Source organism: Sinohyriopsis cumingii, chromosome 2, assembly GCF_028554795.1.
Source record: "Sinohyriopsis cumingii isolate HCF-2022 chromosome 2, ASM2855479v2, whole genome shotgun sequence".
Classification (NCBI taxonomy): Eukaryota; Metazoa; Mollusca; class Bivalvia; order Unionida; family Unionidae; genus Sinohyriopsis; species Sinohyriopsis cumingii.
Window position 1 is genome coordinate 128848600 of NC_142962.1, and position 22261 is coordinate 128870860.

Consider the following 22261-nt stretch of genomic DNA (forward strand, 5'->3'; position numbering starts at 1 on the left):
TAAATTTACACAACCCTCGAACACTATATCGTGTGGGACTTGATAAAATTTTTGGATAATAGCAGCAGGGAGGGCGACGCTCTCAACTTGTCACCAAATAATCGCGCATTTTTCTTTGATGCAACAAAGAAGAATAAAAAAACTATCAGCAATAACAGGTAAGCCAATTTGTTATCGACGGAGTTGTCTTATGCTGGATAATCGCAATTTATTTACGATTTTTGTGATCTCCCAGGAAGTCGTATTTTGGCGAAAATACGGGTGAACCATTTAGAGGTTGTTCACCCTCTCTACTACTCTCTAGCATCATGGTCATGCAAGATACACTAAAGTGGATGGTATTATAGAAAGGTAGACAGATGTAGCTCTACAATGATACCAAATAATCTGGAATATCTAGTTGCACTACAAAATACAGATTTTAAAAAACCCATTTTTTTGGACCCGACTTTTTTCTACCCAAAATTCGCCCATGGTCAGAAACTAATTTAGTGTCTGGATTTTATACTTTTTGGTCATAGATCTAAGGCAAACTGGTATGAAATGCAAACAGACAGATGAACCTTTGCAAAAAGTAGGATAAGATGGGCATTTGGAATAAAGAGCGGTCTTGATACAAAAATAATGGCTCAGTTTAGCAAAAAAAAATAACTCCAACTTTTACCCTTCTGCTCATGCACGAGCCAAATAGCCAATGAAAAAGGATGTTTCTAACACAACTAGGCAGTATGTTATTGAAAGATCACCTGGGATTTGGTGTTTTCAAATCTTTTCAGAAATAGCTTTCAAAATGTGTTTCCTACTCGATTTTCAGGCAAAAATGACAAAAACCTCCAGGGGTTAATGTGTTAACCGCATCTGTATGGGTAAGATGTATATAAAATATGTCTATTTATCATGTACTTAATCTATCTGTGTAGATAAGATGTATATAAAATGTGTCTAATTATCATGTACTTTATCTGTATGGGTAAGATGTATATAAAATGTGTCTATTTATTATGTACTTAATCTATCAAGAAACAATTGCAAACATTACATTAGGAATTTACCAATATTCTCATGTGAAACATTCTCTTGGTATTTTTTTAAGATGTTAATGACCAATATTTGCAATTAGTACAAAACAACAAAAAATACATCATTGTTTCATGTTCCATTAATTAATAAATACAACTTTATTAGGGTAGAAAAGGATGGAGAGACTAAATTTTATTTCTTTATTTAAAATTCCTCTAATATTTGGGAGCCAGCAGTTGACAGGTTTGGTGCTGGAAGTTGCTGCACCATATATGTTGACAATAATTTGTATATAGCTAATTCATTGCCCCTTAATTTGCCAACTTTCTTGAAAAATTTGGCTGCCAATGGTAATTCTGATGTAATCTAAAAACATTTTTATGTACAATGTATTCATTATTTAGTATGTTGGGTCTGTAATGTATTAGTACATGTATGTATTTTCAAGAACTGATATAGTTCTTTAATTATATTTGTTTGCCTCAATTTTATTTGCAGTATATAATATTCATTATGCACCTATTTACATGAACCCTGTGGCATGCCAACTTACTTAGGGTGACTTTTGAGCTAAGCACTTGATGTCAAAGGAAACATTTTGGCCCTTATTGTTGATCTGATGCTGCTGTTGCTATAAAGTCTCTTGAAAGTACACACAGCCATTTAGTAGTTGATAAAATTGTAAATTATAATAAATATGACATACTTTCCAAAAATTAATAACTTCATTCCATCATCATGTTTCACAATAAAAATATACATTTATTTGTAAGAAGGGTAATTTTCCCAAGTAAAGCAAAATTCTGCTCGTGTATGTGATTAAACAACATACCTCTTTTGGATGGGCATAAAAGTCTATTAGGCATGTTCTGTTTGTTGAAACAAAAGATAAATACATTTCTAAACATTTGATTATAATGTTCATTAGTCCTTGAGGAAGAATGATAACAAATAGAGAACAAGAAATAAGGAACGCTAGGATGCATGTTTTAATATGTCTGGTACCCACTTTCAGATGGTTCCTCACCCTCTCTAGGTCATCCCAGTTCTGGCTCACCTCTCCCACCATCCACACCACCACTGGATAGTCTGATGAGGGGAGGTGAAGACAGGCGCCAGCTTCGACCAATTGGTGGTGAGCGGGCAGCGCAGAGAAAAGCTCCAGGACCAGCCATATCGATTGGTAGTGGTCATAACAGTATGGAGGATCTAGGACCACCATTCTGGAACTTGTCTTCAGGTAAATGCTGAACAATTAGATTGCAAGATTGTGCTTGATAGAATGAAGCCCTCGCCATGTGTTACTTAAAACTGTCTATATGGATTCTTGTAAAAATTTGGTAAATTGTGTAATCCAGTGTAACTGTCTTTTAATTATGTCTTAGCACACCATAACTAAGTGATTGAGTGGCACTTTGTGGTATCCTACCTATATCTGAACAGATTTTGATCAAATTTTTTATATAAGCTGGTATTATCATGATCTAAGATAAATTTTATTATGGTCAGAATGGGTTTCTTAATACAAGATCTAAACAAAGGGAAGAAACTCTTACCCATTACCTCCCCCACCAGGTCAAAGCAGCTGCACATCAATCATATTTAAGCTTTTGCTTGTTACGATTAAAAATATATAGCTTGGCTGCTCAAAATACAAGATCTTTATTATTTTGGCCTAAACATCTTGCAGGTTGGTTAAATATTGTGTATTGATGTAATTGCTAAATGTCGAAATCATTTTATATTTTAGAAAAGTATCTGTGATTATTTTGCTGTTGTGGATTTTGTTATTCTGCCTTGTGCTTCAACGTGGTATCATTGTTGCACATTTTTGGTTGTTTGCTTGCACACACTGCCTGTATATTTCACTTTTTAAACGCTGTTCAGTATAAACACTTTCATCCAGTTCTTTTCCTATATTTTTGTAGTCCTTGCCTTTCTTAGTACTGCTTCGATTGGCCTAGTGGTTAGAGTATCTGCCTCAGATGCTCGAGGTTGTGGGTTCGAACCCCGGCAGAGTTATACCAAAGACTTATAAAAATGGTACTTACAGCTGCCTCACTTGGTGCTCAGCATTAAGTGGTTACTGTTAGGACTGGTTGGCCTGGTGCCAGGAGAATTTGACTGGATGGGACATGATGCCCCAGTGCTAGATATCATTATAAACTTCCACACTACAGACATAGCAATATGACTGAAAAATTGTTAAAGCTATGTTAAAAATCCAAAATAGGCATACACACACACACACACACATTTTCATTTGAGAATGACAGCTAAATGCAATAAGTGCAAGAAATTTTAAGCCAGTGAGGACACACAAGGGAAGTGTATCTTTTGAATGAAGTATTCACAAACTTTTATCTGCAGTCCATTTGCAATTTAGTCTGAAGGAATTTGGTCCACAGTAAAGATTGAAGAGCAAAGAGAGATTGGGGCAGTCTCGGTCCCCATGATACCTGGAGTCACCCTAAGATATCATCAATTGCTGGTGTAGTAGAGGATGCACCTTAATGGTCCCTGCCTCCATCCAAAGTTATATATACAATGTCTTCTATGAGTTGCATCTGGCAAACCTGAAATGCAGAAGCTAGTATTTACCCTAGTGGTACAAAATTGAGAGTCATATATCCGCTAGGTGTTAGAATGGTGGTCAGTTTGAGTAGAAAATAAACCATGTTGTCAGAAGTGGGGGTCAGATAAAAACTTTGGGGGTCTCTGATGTACAGTTGAGGATAAAGAGAAACACAGAAAAAAGATGCTTCACAGATGCTGTCCCTGCATTCACTCCAGGCACTGCCAAGACTGACACAGGAAGCAATAATGCAGTTGCTGGTCTTGAGAATACATATCCCTTCATCTGTCCCAAATCATGAGTGCAGGCTAGGAATTAATGGGAGAGTGCCCTCCCATATTTTGGCAGCACAAGTTCAACTGTATGATATTTTTCGGAAATAGATAAACTGTATCTCCCTCTTTCTATGCCATATGCTGCAACTTTGGCTGCAGACCAGCCAGACCAGTTGTCTATCCAGCTTGACCAGCGACCAGAGTTACGTCATATCAGCAAGTCATGCCGCATTCTGGCTGGCCGTTACAGGGCATATGGAGTCCAATTGGAATCCATCAGGTTGGTCCGTTTGTTTTGCTGCTTGTTGGTTTTAGTGTTGACTTTAAAGTGGGCCACTGAACCAATCATTGAGCACACTTTCTAGCCATACATACTGGCAAAATGAGCCCTGTCACTTTTCCACCCATCTGTTCAATCAATGTGCCAGTTAATTTATGGCATATTCATTAGGTAGATGCCATACCCCACACAGGAATTACAGCTTCATCTTGTCTATGCCACACAGACCTGGAAACTGCCTGAGGAGGACAACCCCAGTAGCAATTAAGTGGATAACCGTAATCAATTGATATATTCAAACTCCACCATGGAGTCCTGCATGAAAGAAGCCTTGGGGGAAATTTAATGCAGTTTTTCAAATTTTAGAGTGCTTTCTGCCACCATCAGCGAGTCAGGGTTTTTTTAAGGTGAAGGTTTCAGTAGACTTGTAAGATGATTACAAACATCCATCCATTTGTCTAGTGCATAGTTGGTGAAGATGTCTTACTAGGTGAGGACCCAGGGAACTTAAGGCTTTCGTCATAGAAAGCCTGATACTAGTATCATTCTTGTTGCCTGCACTAAGAAGTATATTACAAAGTTAAATGACAACAGAAGTGTTTATAAGGTGGATCAGAATGTTTTCCAATCTGTCATCAAGTTGATGTGAAATGTGGTGGCTGTTTCTTTTACCTTGCCATACATGCCAACCATTATGCTTTTGGCAAAATCATTATGCTTTTGTTTCACCAAATTAAATTTTCTGCTGAACTGATATGGATTATTCTTTTCTGCTAATTAAAAAAAGCAATAAAAAGTTGTTTTTGTCATTTTTATTAACATCTATTTAATTTCACTCATAAATTTGAGAATATTCTTAAAAAAGGTCACTGCTGTGTAAGAGTAGCATAAGGTCACTTTCCTTATTTGCTATTTATAGCAACTGGATATGACCCATTTTGAAGAAGACAGACGGGTTTCTTCAAAAGTGAACTTTGCATAACAGATTGATTTTATTGATATGCTAGTTAGTTAATGAACCAGTCTATATTTTTTAAACAAGATGGCACCAGATGTTGTGGAATGCTTTACATTGTGATATCTTTTCAAACTTCATAACATGCCAGATCAGAAAAATTGACAAACCAACACTGCTTTACAGACTTTAAAGAAGAATATGAGAGTAATATAAATCAGCACTCTGAGCACCTCAGCATGATTATTGCAGGATTCCAGTTCATGATCATTTGGCAAAAGTTGCACATGTAGACTAGTTGTAGTAAGTGCTTAATATAAATAATTTTGCAGTATATTTTGTGCTGGTATTCTGGTTCTAATCCATATGGATTTTGCCCTTTGTGACAAGAATTTCTACCAGCTACAGAACCAGGTTCATAGTGAAAATTATCTTTTTCATTATGTACTGTAATTCTGGCATGTAATATATAGATTATACTTTTTGCACACAAATTATGTTTCTATGCCAATTATAATAGCAATAATTATGCTTGTACTTCTCGGGGGTGGTGGGGGTGGCATGTATACCTTGATGAAAAATTGGAGAGTGATCATGCATGGGAATCTGAGGATTGTACTGCTAAGGTGATTAACAGGCCACACACTATTCAATGGCTTAAGCTCTTGTGGGTTTGGCATATGTAGATCTAGTGATACAAGATACCAGTCTTCACTGAAGCTACATCATTCCTTGGCTTTCCATTTTATAACATTTTTAATACAGCATTACTCATCAATGGTTTAATAAAGGAGGAATGGATGCAGGCAGCACAAAAACGGCCCCTTCTACTTATTTTGCCACCTACACCAATATTCAGTCTGAAGTAGTTTCATCTGCAACGAAGAGATGATTGTCAGCAAAATGAAAGTTTAAGAGTGTCAAAAAGTAGTTGAATTTCAGATAGCAACTGGCCCCTCAATTCTGAAGGCAGTCTAGGATCAAACTTTTTGCATGTTAACATTTTGGCTTCCAAAGAACAGTATACTAATTTCATGCAATCCCTTTAAGCTTCAACATCAGTCCATTGGTGATCATATTGATCATCAGCTGCATTATCACTCTCTTCAGGTTGAATTTGTCAGCAGCAGCTAAATAAAAGACAAACTTGGTACCATAATTTTTGCATGTTTTTAGATGACAAAGGTTATATATTTTGTTGGCATTCTGAAGATGCGTTAAATTATTTCTTTTGGTGTTCCAGAACAAATGAGAAGAAGTGTTGCCCCACCCCACAACCCCCACACCATCCCATCTTAAAGGAGTGTAGATAATACCATGATAATGTGATACCATTGAGTAAAATAAGCAAGCATTTTTTTCTCAATATTTATACGTGGAGCAATGAATATAAAGCAGGCATTACTTGCCTATTTTGGGATGTCTGATACATATCCAATCACCAGAAAATGAAGACGTGAATGTTATTACACTCGTGGCTTTATGCTGGTTTTCCACACCAAAGTCCAAGAGATGGAAAGATATTGCAGGGTTTGGAAAGGGGAAATCATCCTTTATGAATGGAGTGGAAACCTTTCCTTGTTACAAGTCAACTGGTTCACGGTGTAGACACTACACTTCACGATTGACCTAGTCCTGATGGCCTAAGTCCTTCTGTTGAGACTCTGCTGACAGAAATGCCTGTGAATCAGACTCATGCATGACTCAACTGGCTAATTCCATAGCTTTTTACAGAACTGGACAGATTATGCCCTAATTGTCTCTGATGGCCTCCCTAATACATTTCTAAACATCCCCATCCATCATTAGTTCTCTTCACAGCAGATGTATCCAGAGATTCATGCAAGCAGACTTTCTACAGGAAATAAACACTCTCTGCATGAAGAGAACGGCACAAACTCAACAGCATTTTTCCTAGTTCCCAAGGCCAGTGACAAGCTCTAACCAGTCCTAGATCAAAGCTCTCTAAATCATTTCCTAAGTTAACAAAGGCCTCAAGATTTTTCCTCAGTGCCATTAAGATAGGAGATGTTGCCTCAGCCCAATCTTCATGAGAACCACCTCCATGTGTCTGACATTGAATTACCTGGAAAACGTAGTCCAGAAGCACAAGGTGAGCAATCTTTTGTATAAGATGTGAAATTCCATACTGTGAGAAATAATGATCTGTACAGACACTAACACGACTAGCTGGGTGCTCTTCTCCAGCCCTCCTTTCAGGCAAGAAAGGTTTTGTTGCTTTCAAGAGCCTTCTGTGTAAATCAAATGCATCAGCCACCTGCAGGTGACGTCATGATTGCCTTTTGAGCATTTTAGGGGATGGTCTATTGAAAAGGAAATCCTGAGTATTTCCATCAACACCGCTGTAATCATTTATGTCAGAAAGCATGAGGAAACCAAGTCCTTGGATCTCTATTTGTTTTTGATTTTCTCAAGTGGTTTTATCATTGACAAATACAAGTATGCCACATCCTAAGCAGACTCAATGTCCTAGCTGACTTGATGTTCAGATAAAATCAACCAATTCACACAGAATGATCCATTCACCTGTCAGGTTTTAGTCGAATCTGTCCTGGGTGGCCGAGTGGTCTGAGGTGCTCATCTTTACAGATCACTCAGATCTCTCTTCTATCCATGTTGGTTCAAGTATTGGTTTGGTGATCTTCCACTAAAAAAATATACTGGCCATCATGTGCTGAAAATTGGCATTAAACCCACAAAATATAAAAACAAAGGAGTCAGATCTGTGCCAGCTGGGTCCCCATGGTCCTCTTTAAATGAGCTGGAATGCCAAACACTGAGCCATTGTCTTGCTAGTTGCAATTGCAAAACCAGGCATTTGCACCCTCACTGACCCGGAACAGTCTTGATGCATATGACTTTCACATTATCTCAGATTCCCAAAGTTATTGAGTGAGGGGATCCGAGTGTGGATTTGTCCTGATTATTCTTAATCAAAAACCTGACTTGAGCAGCAGAGATGTCTAGGAAAATCTTGCGTTCTCAATGCCTACAGTAACAATAATGCATGCAGATTTTCCTTCCCAGTCCAGAAATGCAGAAACATCATGACTAGCTCATTTCAAGCAAGAAAGAAAGAAACATTTCTGCAAAAAAGTGGTGGACAGAATTACTGAGGAACATATCCCCCCTATATCTCAGAGGTCAGGGTAACTGTGACTGAAAAATAAATTTTTTCTGTGTTTTTCAACAATGTACCTTCATCAGAGTTTGGGGATTTTTACATTGGGTAATGAAGAGGCCTGTTGATTTTGGGTTTTAAAAATTCCAAGGTCAATGTCACTCTGACTGAAAGAAGAATAATGGTTTTTGATTAATTCTCGATAACGTACCTTGAGCAAATTATGTTGATGGCTTGCACTTAATGTTAGGAAGAAATCAATTGATTTGCAGGTCTAAAAGTTAAATGTGAAGATCATAGTAAGCCAGAAAATAATGGTTTTGATCCATTGATTAGTTGATTCCCGAGTCAATCATGCTTGTAGTGCCTAGAATGAGATCATTTAGATACAGGGTGGGAGTATAATGTACTGTTCATGGCACTGTTGTTTTGTTTGTTTTCAAAATAATTTCTTCACATAAAATATGAATACTTTATGAATATTTTGTCAAGTAGAGATTCTTTGTTATTTTCAGATTTTAATATGGAATGGACCCCCAAGTCATCGATAGGCCTGAGTGTTTCTAGTGTGCCACAATCCTCTGTTCCTGTGGTTATGTCGTCTGTGATATCGGGTGGGAGTATGATGTCTGCTGCGGGGGATGGACGGCAGGTTGGCATGGACAATCACAGTTCCTCCCACTTTGAGGATGGCTTAGGGGAACAGTCTTTTGGGCCCAATGTCCAGGTATGATCAAGAAATATCCTACAAAACCAATGGCAATGTTGGAGCAGTCTGAGGGATTTGAGGATGCATTGGCTTACATGAGTGCATTTGTTTTGTTCCAAATTCATCCTTTGTTCAGTAATCAAAATATGCTGTTTTCTTCTGATTTGTAGCTTTGCAACAAAAAAAAAAAGATTGAAATGCATGACATAATTTTTTTTGTTAGAGGTTGAATAGCTGATACATTTACCCACTCAGATGGTTGAAGTAGCATCACAGGTCATCATTTTTAACTCACATGCCCATAAGGCTATATCAGCATATAATATTGCCCTTTTCCCCATCATGCATCATCCATCCATTGCTTGTTAGTGATGTCAAAAACTGCTGGACCAGTTTTAGTCAAACTTTGCACAGAGCATCTTGGCATAAAACAAAAACTTTCCATTTTGTTCACAGGATTTCCATGCTACTGGCTAATGGGGGAGGTCAGTAGAAGAAAAGGTTTGTTCCAGACTAGGAAAAGCTCATTTATTTTGCATTGCGTTTATGAACATTCCACAGCCATTTATTCATTTTCAGAAGGTCCATTTGACTGGAAGCATTGTCGACAGAAAACCCAGCCCCCTGCTAGAAATAGTTTCTGTAGGCAACAGAGGCTATGTGGAGATGTGCACCACCACATACACCTCCAGGAGCTCAACATCGTAGATAAAAATCTTGCTCCTTTGTATGCTCTTAGCTGTAATGTTATGCTATAGATAAAGGAAAAATGTTACAAAAGCACCATGAGTGTGGGTGAGCCAGGCTTCCTTAGCAGGACTGTAACTGCTAGCCTAGGTGCCAAAGCCAATGATGTGGCTTACTGGAGGGTCATTGATGGATTCTCACATTTGGTTGCCTCACTGTTTCGTCCAGGGGGATTACCCAGTGCAGGGCAAGATGCCATGACCATAGGCTATGTCAGTGGTGTGTTTAAGGTTGCAGTTGGCACCATTCCTGCTGCAGCAGGTATTGACATGGTGCTATTTACCTTCCCAAAAGATTAAACTTTCATAAATAGAAAAGTTCACATAATGAAGTTTGGGCTGAGTGTCATTTGGCAAATTGTTCACAAGCTCCTGCACTGTGGCTGGCTCTAGCTGGACACATATTTACTTGTGAGCCCATCCTGCTTTGTTACTTCTGAGGCTATCCTTGTGACTGGACATGCAATTTTCCCATTACCTAAATAGAGTTACTATGAATTATAAAAAGACAGGTGCTTTTTTGATGCCAGCACTGAAGTTCTTTTGTCATTGACCTACATTATTAGTCTGCCTTTATTCCTATCTCGTGTGTCTTGGTGAGAGTGATATATGAAGTGAAACCCCGTGCCCTACTTTACAGGCCTGCCAAAAATCGTATCTTAGGTATCTAATTACATTGCATATATTTTTTGTTATGACTCTGTGGGCCTAGTGGTTAGAGCATCCGCCTTGGATGTGGGAGGTCGTGGTTTTGATCCCTGGCCGAGTCATACCAAAGACTTTAAAAAATGGTACTAACAGCTGCCTCACTTAGAAGCATTAAGAAGTTAGTGTTAGGACTGGTCGGCCTAGTGTCAGGATAATATAACTGGGTGGGACATCATGCTACATATCTGCATCATGATGCCCCAGTGCTAGACATCACTATAAACTGCCTCACTGCAGACGTTGTAGTGATATGACTGAAAAATTGTTAATTCTAAGTTAAAAATCAAAATCACATACACACGCGTGCCTCTGTGGTCATGAACAAAGTAACAGAAAAAAGCAAAACCAACAAGTTTTGTCAAACTTAACGATTTAATTATCAATGTAATAAAATGAAAATTTGGGAGGAACTTGCAGTATTAGGAACTGAATCCAAAATAATCCTGAAAAAGTTCTTTTAAAGTCCAAAAGAATGAAATATTCCATAGAAATTTCAGGTTGAAGAATATACTGGCCTGCCAACAGTCCTGATGTCTCAAATTGGCATCATCCAGAACTCCTTTGAATAACTTACAGTAGTTCCTAGAAAATATTATAGTCAAATGAGCACTCGCTATTTCCATTGAATCATCCAAGTAAATGTCTTTCCTCTCAGATAATATCTAAAGATAACACTATGAAAAACTTTAGCAGTTTCCAATAATGTCATGCTGTACCCAAAAATCACATCAGTTGCTTTTTACTGATAAGCACATGGAATTCAGATGTAGTTTTAACTTTAGCTTCTACAATCTTAACTTGTCCATGTTCCACAATATGTCTATAAAATGTGACAAAAGCTTGGCAAAACTCACTTTCACTTAATTGTCAAATTTGCCTCAGTTGAATGAAGAATTTCCTAATAGTGTCTAGGTGAACTTTCTAGCAGTCATTGTTTATAATGACATCATCGATGTTTGCATCACATCCATCTATACCAGATATTATCATGTTCGTTAAGTTCTGGAATGTTGAGGTAGAATTATATTTTAATACTAAATGGCATCACTTTGTATTGGTAGAGTCCATCTGGATTTGCAAAAGCCAAAATTTCTGTTGCTCTTTCCATAAGTGGAATCTGCCAGAATTCTTTTTAACAGGTCAAACTTGGTGACATATGTAGCATTTTCAATTCTGTCAGTACAATCATCAATTCATGATACTGGAAATGAGTATTTTGGTGACACTGTTCACTTTTATGTAGTCACTACACATATGGAAAGAATTATTTAGTTTTGGCATAAGAATACACAACGAACTCCAGTTACTTTTGCTTGGTTCAATAAAGTCATTCTCTGACAAATATTCAATTTCATTTTTCAAACGTTTCCTGCTTGAGAGGTGCAGTTTTACAGGCTAAGATTCTGCAATTTCTACATTATGGTAAATTTTGTTCAAGTTGGAACATCTTGGAACAAGTGCTCGTATTCACATATTATCTGCTTTAACTCATTTTCCTGTAGATTTGAAAGTTTCTTAACCTTATCCTCTATTATTTCTGAATTCTGAAGATTGGTTGTACGTCATCATTTAAATCATCTGTGTTGGACAAGAACAATTAATTTGATTACAGAGCTGTCTCAACCAACATATTCCTTTAACATAGTTTTCATGAATGATGACGGAGTCCTTTCTGTTTCTTTCTCTCAGGAGTCTTGATATAATTTAAATCACTTTTTTTAACTTTACAAGGACCATAATATCTAACCTAAAGAGGATTTTGAAGTATTTGCAAGAGAGAACTTTATCACCAGGCCACAGAGTTCTTTCTTTTGTAGTTTTGTCATGCCTTGATTTCATTTTTGAGTGAGTAGACAGAAGATTATATCCTACTACCTCACAATCGGAATGATAATCAGAAATATTGATACCTAAATCCTCTGTTAAAAGGTTTTCTTTTAACAACTCAATGGTCCATGGACAATATGTCCAAAAGATGGTTCAAAAGAATTAAAACTGGCCAAATGACAAATAAACAAAATTTCAATATTTGGAAACATCACTTTTAATTTCCTGCCAAAAATAATGATGTAAGATCTTGTGAGACTTGTAAATTCCTAAATGACCAGCTAATTGTGTTCCATGATCTACACTGAGAATTTCCTGTCTGTATGACTTAAGCACCACAATTTGATACCTCACTGTCCACTCACCTACAAGTACCTCAGGAGGTCTCCATTTTCTCATAAGGACCTCATTTTTCACAAAATGGCAGGTTGGTACCTCTGCAGAATCAGCTTTGCTAATAGCTTTCAGAAACAAAGATGAGATCTCGGGATCTTTTTCCTGTTCAACGACAAGTGATTTTCAGTTGTCACTGATTAGAAATAAGAGAATGAGTAGTTAAAAGAGGATTACAGTGATCAATCCCTTTTGATTGATCAGTAACACGAGCAAAAGTGACCTCACCAAAAGCCTGACTAATTCATGTGTCAGCCAAAGAAATAATGTCCTGATCAATTTCATTCTCAAGAGCTCATTTTGCATTAGCTCAAGTAACTGCACAAGTAGTGTATAAATCAGGAATTGCATTTTCAATAGGATCAACCTTTTCATCCAAACAAGGCTTGTCAAGTGGATTAACCACAACCTTATCTCCAGCTAGGTCATTGCTTAGCAATAAATGAATACCCTCTATGGACAAAGAAAACACAGCACCAATAGTCACTGGATCTGAAACTAAGTCTGATGACAAATTAAGATTATGGAGTGGAATTTGAATAAAAGTTGTACTCTACTCCCAAAACAAGAACACTTTAAGAAGAAGAAGATTTCTCAAAGGCAAAGTACGTGATAATAATGAACTAAGAAACTCCCATGTCCCTTAATATTTTAATAGGGATTAGATTGTCTGAGCCATCAATAAGTGATATGGAACCTTTTGACATGAATGGTTCATAATTCTCCATAATAAAATCAGACTGGTGTTTGTTTGATACAACAAATGCATTGTTTCCAATACATTACCAAGACCTTGACCTCTGAGAAACAAGACCATTTGGAACAGCTCTGTCTTGATTCTTTTGCTTATTTTTTTTAACTTAAAGCAATTAGAAATAGCGTGCCCTATTTTCTTGCAATAAATGCACATAGAAAGAGATACGGATTTGTGATCAGTTTTAAAAGATGTTTGATTCTTAGAAATTGTTGCAGTTTGAAATTTGTAATACTCGCTTGAGACTGAATTTGTTTCTTACTAAGAATCTGCTGAGAGGAAACTTTCTGATAAATTAAACTTTGTGTGTCTTGGAATAGTCGTCTGTATGAGCAGTGTTTTCCAAAATGCCACAGTAAGTTTGTCATAATTTATATCAAACAGTTTCTAATTTTAGGGCAACTGACTTTTTAAAATTTAGCATAGACCAGTAATGTGTAAGATTGTGTTTTATTGTGCAGATAGATAGAGTGAACCTTACTAGGGTGGTGGGACTGTAGAACACCACAGCAGTCACATCCGAGAAATCTCAGAGCGTACCATCTTTAAGCAAAAGATTTTACTGATTGTGAGTTTACTTATGTGGATTTTGGTGGTTTGTTTTCTTTAATTATATATATATATATATATATATATATATATATATATATATATATATATATATATATATATATATATATATATAACATTTTTGCGAATATTTGGTCTTGATAAACTTTGTCTAGTTCCACAACTGACACTGTACCCAGATTTTGATTGCCACTTAGTTTCGGTTTGCAGTCATCACTCTTGAAAGTCTAATTTCTGCATAGTTTTCAAACATGATTATAAATGTGTTTAGAGTTAGAATTGCTACTTACAGGGTTCCCATGCTACGGGGAAATTGGGAAAAAGTTGGGAGAAATATTTTTTTTTCCTGGCTGTGAAAAGTCCTAGAGTTTTGCAAATATTGACGAAAGTCAGGAAAAACTCGGGAATTTTCCTCCACAACTTGACGCCTGAAACAATTACATAATTGAGTCGTAACTGAACTGATAGTGAGTTAAATTTATCGAGTTCTAACCATATTATTAGGTGGTTGCAGTATGGATCATTTGGATATTTGCCATAAATATATTTGTTGAGACAATCCAAATGCTCAGTGGATTAGATTTGTCTGGTAAACTTTTTGTTTCACAAACAGTTCAATATCCGTATATTTTATATATGGAAGGTATGAAAACCAGTCAAGCATCACAAGAGACTAACATGGTAGCGGTGGCGTTACAGCATAGCCGCTTTGCATATGGTCTAGCAAACTTAAACGTTGTTAAATCTAGTTAAATCTAGTTACACCTGCATGAAATTGATATGAAAATTATTTTTTTCTCTCAGAAATTGTGAGTATTAAAATCGTTATGTCTTTAATCTGCTGAAAGACGATAAAACTAATACACTGATGTTGATGAAATTTGAGCTGGTACTAGTGATATAGATTGCTAGTCGCACGAGCACACACAATCTCACAACCGTCATTTTCAAATGTTGTAGAATTTTTTTAAAAATGAAAGTCTTATACTATTTGTAATAAAAATACAAAAACGAAAGAGCACAAAATTTTCTATATTTGTTCTGAAACCAACTTCCGGAGTTTTTTTGTTTCATGTGACAACCATGTTGACATGTGCTCTCTTACGCAGGGAGCATACAAAGCAGGGAACCAGACTACTCTGCTTGATGAATCAGACTGGCCATGTTTCTTGTAGTTGTTCTCGAAATAAATATGTTGAGAATTATATGTTCTTTCTGGTTTTAACAATAGGTATCAGACTTTCATTTAATATAAATGGAATTTTGTACAACGACATTAAAAGCGAGTTTGTTGTTGTTATCATATGACTATTGGACTTCCGATGTCGTTGTACGAGTGTTGTTAAGTCATGTGAGTATTAATGCGAATGGCAAGTACCAGGTCAGGTTTCATCTATGTCTAGTTTGTCAGCAAATTAAAGACATAACGATTATAATTCTTGCCATTTTTGAGAAAATAAATAATTTTCCTATTGATTTCATGTCGGTATAAGTCGATATAACATAGTTGAAATTTGTTAGCCCATCTGGTAAGCTATCTTGCGGTGGCAGCAGTTTGCAAATATTTTATATGTAATTGCTATGAACCCACACTCCATCCTAAATGTCCAAATTAGGTTGGAATATTCGGACGAAACCCAGATTATAAAAATTTCGAATCTCTCAGCTGAATTTTGGTGCAAAACTATTACACAGTGACCAGTAGCTTGAAGCATAGGTTTCAGATCTTAAATATAACACAGGAGAAATGGGAAATTGTTGTCCCTTTTATTATTCATCAAGAAACAATAAGAGCCCATGTATCAATACAGGATTTGGGACTGGTTTATTGAACTACACGAAAAGTTGATTTTACAGAAAATTCAGTCCTTGTTTATGCAACAATATATAATTTTGAAGGTCTTTTGTCAAAATTTAAATGAACCCTTTTGTAGATGTCTTTAAATGAAGGAATTTTTAGGCAAATCGTCTTGAGGAGTTTATGTTGGTTGAAAAATCTTGTTTGAGATTTTATTGGCACACATAATTTCAGGGTTAAACTTTTTTCATTACAAGATAAGATTATAATACTTTGAATTTTTTAAAAATATATACTGTGATAGGAAATGTTTACTTCACATAACATGCACATACATTGCTCTAGAATTCTTTGGAATTAAAGATTTGAAAGGAAATGAATTTATGCTCATTATGTTGTTTCCACATAGCAACATAATGCAGGTCAGCAAAGGAAAGTTAGAATTTGTATTCTGTACATTGAAATGGCTTTAAATGCCACGTTATATGAATATAGTCACATTTGTTTCGTGTGACTCATTTTGTGGTTTTATACAAGATCATCTTTTCTGACATATACGTTTTGGAGTCTGGAAAGAGAAATGTCTTCAGATTCGGAAAATGTATGTTTTATAATCCGAAATGTTCTTTAAGTCCATTTAGTAATGGTCATATGTTAACCTTGAAAAAATTAATTTCATCCTGGAAATTTATATTTAGAAAAGCGTGGGAACCATGTACTTAATTGTATTTCTATATTTAACCAAATCATTTGATGTATAGAATACAAGGCATAGAGTACTGTGCAGAATATTTAATAGCAACAGTCATTAATGTTGGATTTTGTGAAATATGGCATGTTTGTTTAAGGAAAAAGTTTTGTTTGATAAGGCAAATTTATAAAAATCTTTCTGGAAGTGATGTGCTTCTTTACATCATAACAGTTTTCACAATAGGTTCTGAAAACTCAGATATTTTGGGGGCAAATTTAAAATTGCACATGTCAAACAACTTAGCCAGTGATTTGGTATTAAACTCTGAAAATGACACTCTTTCATTAACAGGTGCCTCCACACCAGCAGATGCCCCTGTTTAACAGTGTTGGTGGCCAGTTCTCGATGGGGGGCCAGGGTCAGAGCTATCAGACAGGAACCATGGGGGCTGGAGAAGGCCCAGCAGACATGTGGAACCACATGGATAGCACCCCCGTTTCTGACATACAGGACAAGGGGGTGAGTGAACCCAAAAAGGTACTGCCAGGTTTTTTCAATCTTTATAAAAGAGGTGCTGGTTTGTGTCGTGTTTGAACTTTGTCTGGAGAATTGCCTATGTTTCGCTTTGAAATTTGTGGCCTAAGAAAATGGTGATGGTATCCCAGCTTCATGTAGAAAATCATGTGGTTAGATGCTCTTATTCATATCTACAGAAATGGGTCTTGGGCAAATTTTGAACCTTCAACCTTGAGTGATGCTTTCATCTGGACATTGTATTTGCATTCTGTTGCTAGAATTTAAACTCTCCCTCAGAGTTGGAGTATGTTTGTTGTCTGTTAGCTTAATGTTGAGAACAGTGTAATTCATTACATGTCGCTATTGCATATCATACCTTTGCACAATGGCAATTACCTGTATCAACATTTGAAAATTCCATCCTCCAATTACATGGAAGTTTCCACAAGTCTAGAACTGGAAAGAACACAAACACAGTCTCTCCCCCATTTCATAGGCCCTTGTGCACAAGCCACCGCTTTTTAATGAATGCCATTTGGATTTATTTGAATTCAGTTAAGTTGGATGTATCCGGACTTCTGGGGTATGGGTATTTTCTTCCTTTTCATACCTGGAATTTTTAGTGTTTCCGTATTTATTTTGATTATATCTTGTTTGATGAGGCAGTAATATTTATTGGTGCTAACATTTGTTATTTATTGTCTCACACCATTCATTATCATTATCAGAGCCGACAGGGAGGGGGCGCAACCAGGATATATCCTCGGGGCCTGAACAACACTTTTTAATTTTATGAAAGAAAAATGTCGTTTGAACAAGAACTAGAAGAGGCCTGGGTATTTCTTACCCCAGGGCATGTGATTGCTCTCTATGGCCCAGATCATTATCAATATTGCAGGGTGCTTAAATGCAGGCATTGGATGGCCCATTGGGATTAACATCCCACTTGCTTGTCGTGCACTAGTTATGAGTGTATGAAGAGTTGTCCTGTTGTTTGTTTTCAAATGAGGTATGGGATCTTGCAGAGAGTAGGCAAACATGTAAGAGGAGGAAGAAAGACCTTTCTCTCATCCTAGAAGCATTTCAGTTCCTTCTCTCAGTCCCCCAGGCTTGAAAGAATAATACTCCTTGAATCCATCTCAGGATCCCATGTGGTCCAGAAAAATTCTTTGTTAGATGAGACCACTCTTAGATCCAAAGACTATTTGGGATCTTTTTCTTTTGGAACACTATACATCCTGTGGACTCCCTGATGGTCAATGCAGCTCAATCAGTGCCAGTGATGTTCAGTCCAGGGTTCCCCTCAAAGGCAGGAAATACTCTGGCAGAGAGGTCATCACACCTACTACCCCACACACCTGTGAGGGAGGAGTAGCACCCACTTGTTGTGTCTCTCTGTCCTTTCTTCTGTCTGTCTGGCACACAATCTTGTTAGTGCAACGAATGTCATGGCACTTTGTAAATGTTATTTTTGTCATCATCTAAAGATGCACCTGCTGACAGGGGACTTTACTCCCACAGCTTTTTATAGGAGTTATTGACCTGTTTGGTTTGTAGGTTAAGGCAGTGTATGAGTCTCATAGTGCACTTAGTCCTGCAGTTTTTGATGGACTTTGTTTAAACTTTTTAAACATTATGGTCATCACCTGATGATGCACATAATCATATTGACAAATCACTTTGCTCCAACAATTTTTTGAGGAGTTATTGCCCATTTTAGCTTGCAGCTGAATGCAGTGTATTAAAAAAAAATTTGAACTCAAACAGTGTCACATTTTGATTGGATCACTGTTAAACTTTGTAGATGTTAAGGTTATCATCAGAAGATGTGCATGTAGACAAAACACTGCTCTTGCAGTTCATTAAAGTTGCTGCCCTTTGTGTTTGGTAGCTTAATGCACTGTATGACACAATCTCGTTATTGAAACTAGTCCAGCAGCATTTTTTATAGGTTGCTATGAAACTTGCTGAATATTATGGTCTTCATCTGAAGATGCACATACAGATAAATCACCATGCTCATGCAAATTTTGTAACCCTGTACCTTCCCATATTGTGTTGTGATGTCCAACTCTCAGTTGCCAGTTTTGTTTCTCTACCATAATTCAAGTTCTCCTCTATAGTTACCAAACTTCTTTGGATGGCTTGCACTTGGGGAAAGGAAGAAGATTATTGATTTTGGAGTCAGAAGTCAAGGTCACTGATTGAGAGAAGAAAAATTGTTCCTACACAATAATATTAATTCTGTTATTACATACTTGGACCAACCTCTTCAGTGGCCTAGTGGTTAGAGTGTCCGCCTTGGATGCAGGAGGTCATGGGTTCAATCCTTGGCCAAGTCATACCAAAGACTTACAAAAATGGTACTAACAGCTGCCTCGCTTGACGCTCAACATTAAGAGGTTAGTGTTAGGACTGGTCAGCCTGGTGTCAGGATAATGTGACTGGGTGGGACATCATGCTACATGTCTGGCATGATGCATCAGTGCTAGACATCACTATAAACTGACAAACTGCAGACATCATAGCGATGTGACTGAAAAATTGTTAAAGCTACATTAAAAAATCCAGATCACACATTCACACACACACACATATACTTGGACCGAATTTTGTGGATGGCTTGCACTGAGTGTGAAAAAAAAAACTATAGATCACATTTAGAGTGTATAAAAAGAAACTTATAGATTCTGTGATCAAAATATTATTGGTCATGATTATTGCAAGTGCTTTTTGCACAATAAGTTTGGTTGAAAACATTATACCTTGATCAGTGGTCCAAGTCATTTAAATTTATTCATGAATAATCTCCACAGTGTCTGACAGAATTTAAACATGACAGATGTTGCAGTCATCATCTGATGATCTGTACAAATTAGTCCTGCCATAATGTTTTAGTTTTTCGTTATTACCCTCTTTTTCTTGCAGTTGAATGCAGTGTATGAAAGAATCTTCAGAATGCAACTAGTTTTATAGTTTTTAATGGATCACTGAGACTTGGATACATTAATGGTCATCATCGAAAGACATGCATTTTAATAAATCTTTTTGCTGTCCTTTTTTTGTGTATGACACTATCCCAGTTTGACTTGCATCTGGATATAATCTTTGATTGAAAAATGTGAAAGCATCTAGAGTTGCAGATTTTAGTGGATTGATTTGAAGCATGGTGCATATTATGGTCATCTTCAGAAGAGATGCATGTAGACCACTTGTACTATAATTTCAGATAAGTTTATGTCCTGTCCTTGACTTATCATATATTATAGGGCAAGAGTGGCAGGGATATATTTACCGTATATACTCAATTGTGAGTCCAACTGCAAACTTCACAGACCCAGAGCTGCCATCACATAATGCACCAGCCGATCTGGGTCTGTCCAGTTTGTTAGGAGTAATCAGTAGAACAAACAGCATAGACCCTGATCAGCAGGTGCATTATGCTCTGGCAGATCAGGATCTTTGTTTGCAGTTTGACTCATCTTATAAGCGAGTATAGATGGTATGTGAGCAAATTGTTCAGTTTGTTACAAAAGGATTCTTCCTTATATGTAAAGAAATTTAATATTTCTAATAGTATTCCTTTTATAAAGGGATCTCTTATTTTCTTATGGATGAATCTGATGTTTCATTGTATAGCCAGAATACAGATAGGTACCCTGTTAGTAATGAATTTTAAGAACTTAATTAGTTACTTTTATTTTGCTTTGTTATAGATGTGGAACTCCTGGAATAGCAAGTAGTGAGTGTGTACCCATTTCTTCATTCTCAAAACTGTATCTGGCAAGAAGATGCAGTGTTCAAAGGATCTGGTTGTTTCCATTATCCAGAAACAGTATATTACATGTACTTTGTTACCAATTGCGAGGATATAGGTCTTAACTACTGGGGAAGATATTGGTCTCTCTGATGGCAGTCAGATGCCCCAGTCATTTTACTTGCTTAGATTTTTTGTGATGCTGCTACTGTTACTGGAGTATTCATTTCATTCTAATGTTGATATGGTGATAATTAGTGATGACGCATAAAGCATGTCTATATGGCACAGCATGTTTCAACAGGAAATAGCCTTTCATTTAATGGTAAGAGAAATATGTGGCTAATTCTTCATTTTTCTTGTTACTGTGAATGCTTAGCATTTCCCTCATGGATTATAGAATATGTGAAAATGCAAAAAACACATGAATTAAAATAATTACAAATGAATTAAAAACGTGTTTGCCTTTTACTTTTAAGTTAAGTTATCAATGATATTTGAGAGTATGATGTAGCTGCAGTAAGAATGACAAATTTGTTTTGCTGGCTTTAGCTTCAGCAAGTTCATATTCGTTTGAAAATCTTTGTCAAGTTTCTCTTTCATTGTTCTTTGCTATCGTCACAATTCACATACCAGGACAATAGACACATGAAACACATTCGTATCAAAACCCCTTTACCCCTCAAGCAAATTTGAGGTAACATGAAAACAGTAATGTCTCTTTATCAATCCAAGGAGCAGACAAGACAGTAATGAGTAGACCAGAAGTTTTAAACTTTGCCTTATCACAAAGAGGCGATTGCATAAGTTTCCATGAAGATTGATGGACCCCACCCCTTTAATGTAACCAAGCTCATGAAAATCATCTGCGATGTGCTGAGAGATTAACTTGTCCTGCAACCTTTTTTTAAATAATTTTATTGCTCATTTGCTTGGTAACATGCTAAATTTAAGTATTGGTTATACTAGCTTTTTGAAATGTAGCAACTAGACACTTAACGTGATTATTTATGTAAAACCAGAGTTGTTATGAAGCAGAGGCACATGGTATACCACTTTACTACGGTATTTTATTCCAGTGGTACATACCACAGTATTTTTTTTCTCTATCTGTATTTTGGTAGATTCCATCAGAAAGGAATTTACAGACATTTCTGAGTAATCGTATTATGAATTTAGTGATTTTAACAGTGCATTCTCATTTTATATTCAAAATATTTTTTAAATTTGTTTTACCAAAGAGCTGTATTATGTCACAAATTAAGTATGAATATGACAGATATATTTATCATCCTTTAATCACATGTAACGAGTCACGAATGCCAACATGGTGGCCAAAATGGGATGTTTTTAAAGATATTTGGGCCATATCCAAATGTTTGGAAAATTTTGGAGGAAAATGTAATTTATTAGTTATTTACTTGTGTTATGTTAATGCACTAAACACTTGTAAATCTTTGATTGCGAATCATTGTGGGATTTTCTGGATAGCAGTTATCTGTTTGAATTTTACATTATTTCTCAAGTCACCTGAATATTTTCTCA

General features: G+C 36.5%; 1 protein-coding gene across 3 annotated transcripts in view; it reads left to right on the forward strand.

Moving 5' to 3' along the window:
• The window catches only part of LOC149805809 (ankyrin repeat domain-containing protein 17-like), a 141076-nt gene extending 119904 nt beyond the window's left edge, over positions 1 to 21172 (forward strand). For 2 of the 3 annotated variants that reach the window (XM_089950509.1, XM_089950511.1), the window contains exons 31-34: positions 2036 to 2260; positions 8763 to 8974; positions 16795 to 16980; positions 20676 to 21172. In XM_089950509.1, the coding sequence (XP_089806635.1) occupies positions 2036 to 2260; positions 8763 to 8974; positions 16795 to 16980; positions 20676 to 20702 (650 nt within the window). In that variant the 3' untranslated portion in view covers positions 20703 to 21172. The remainder of the gene's footprint in view (positions 1 to 2035; positions 2261 to 8762; positions 8975 to 16794; positions 16981 to 20675) is intronic. The other variant, XM_089950510.1, reaches the window with a different exon arrangement.
• Positions 21173 to 22261: the final 1089 nt, after the last annotated feature.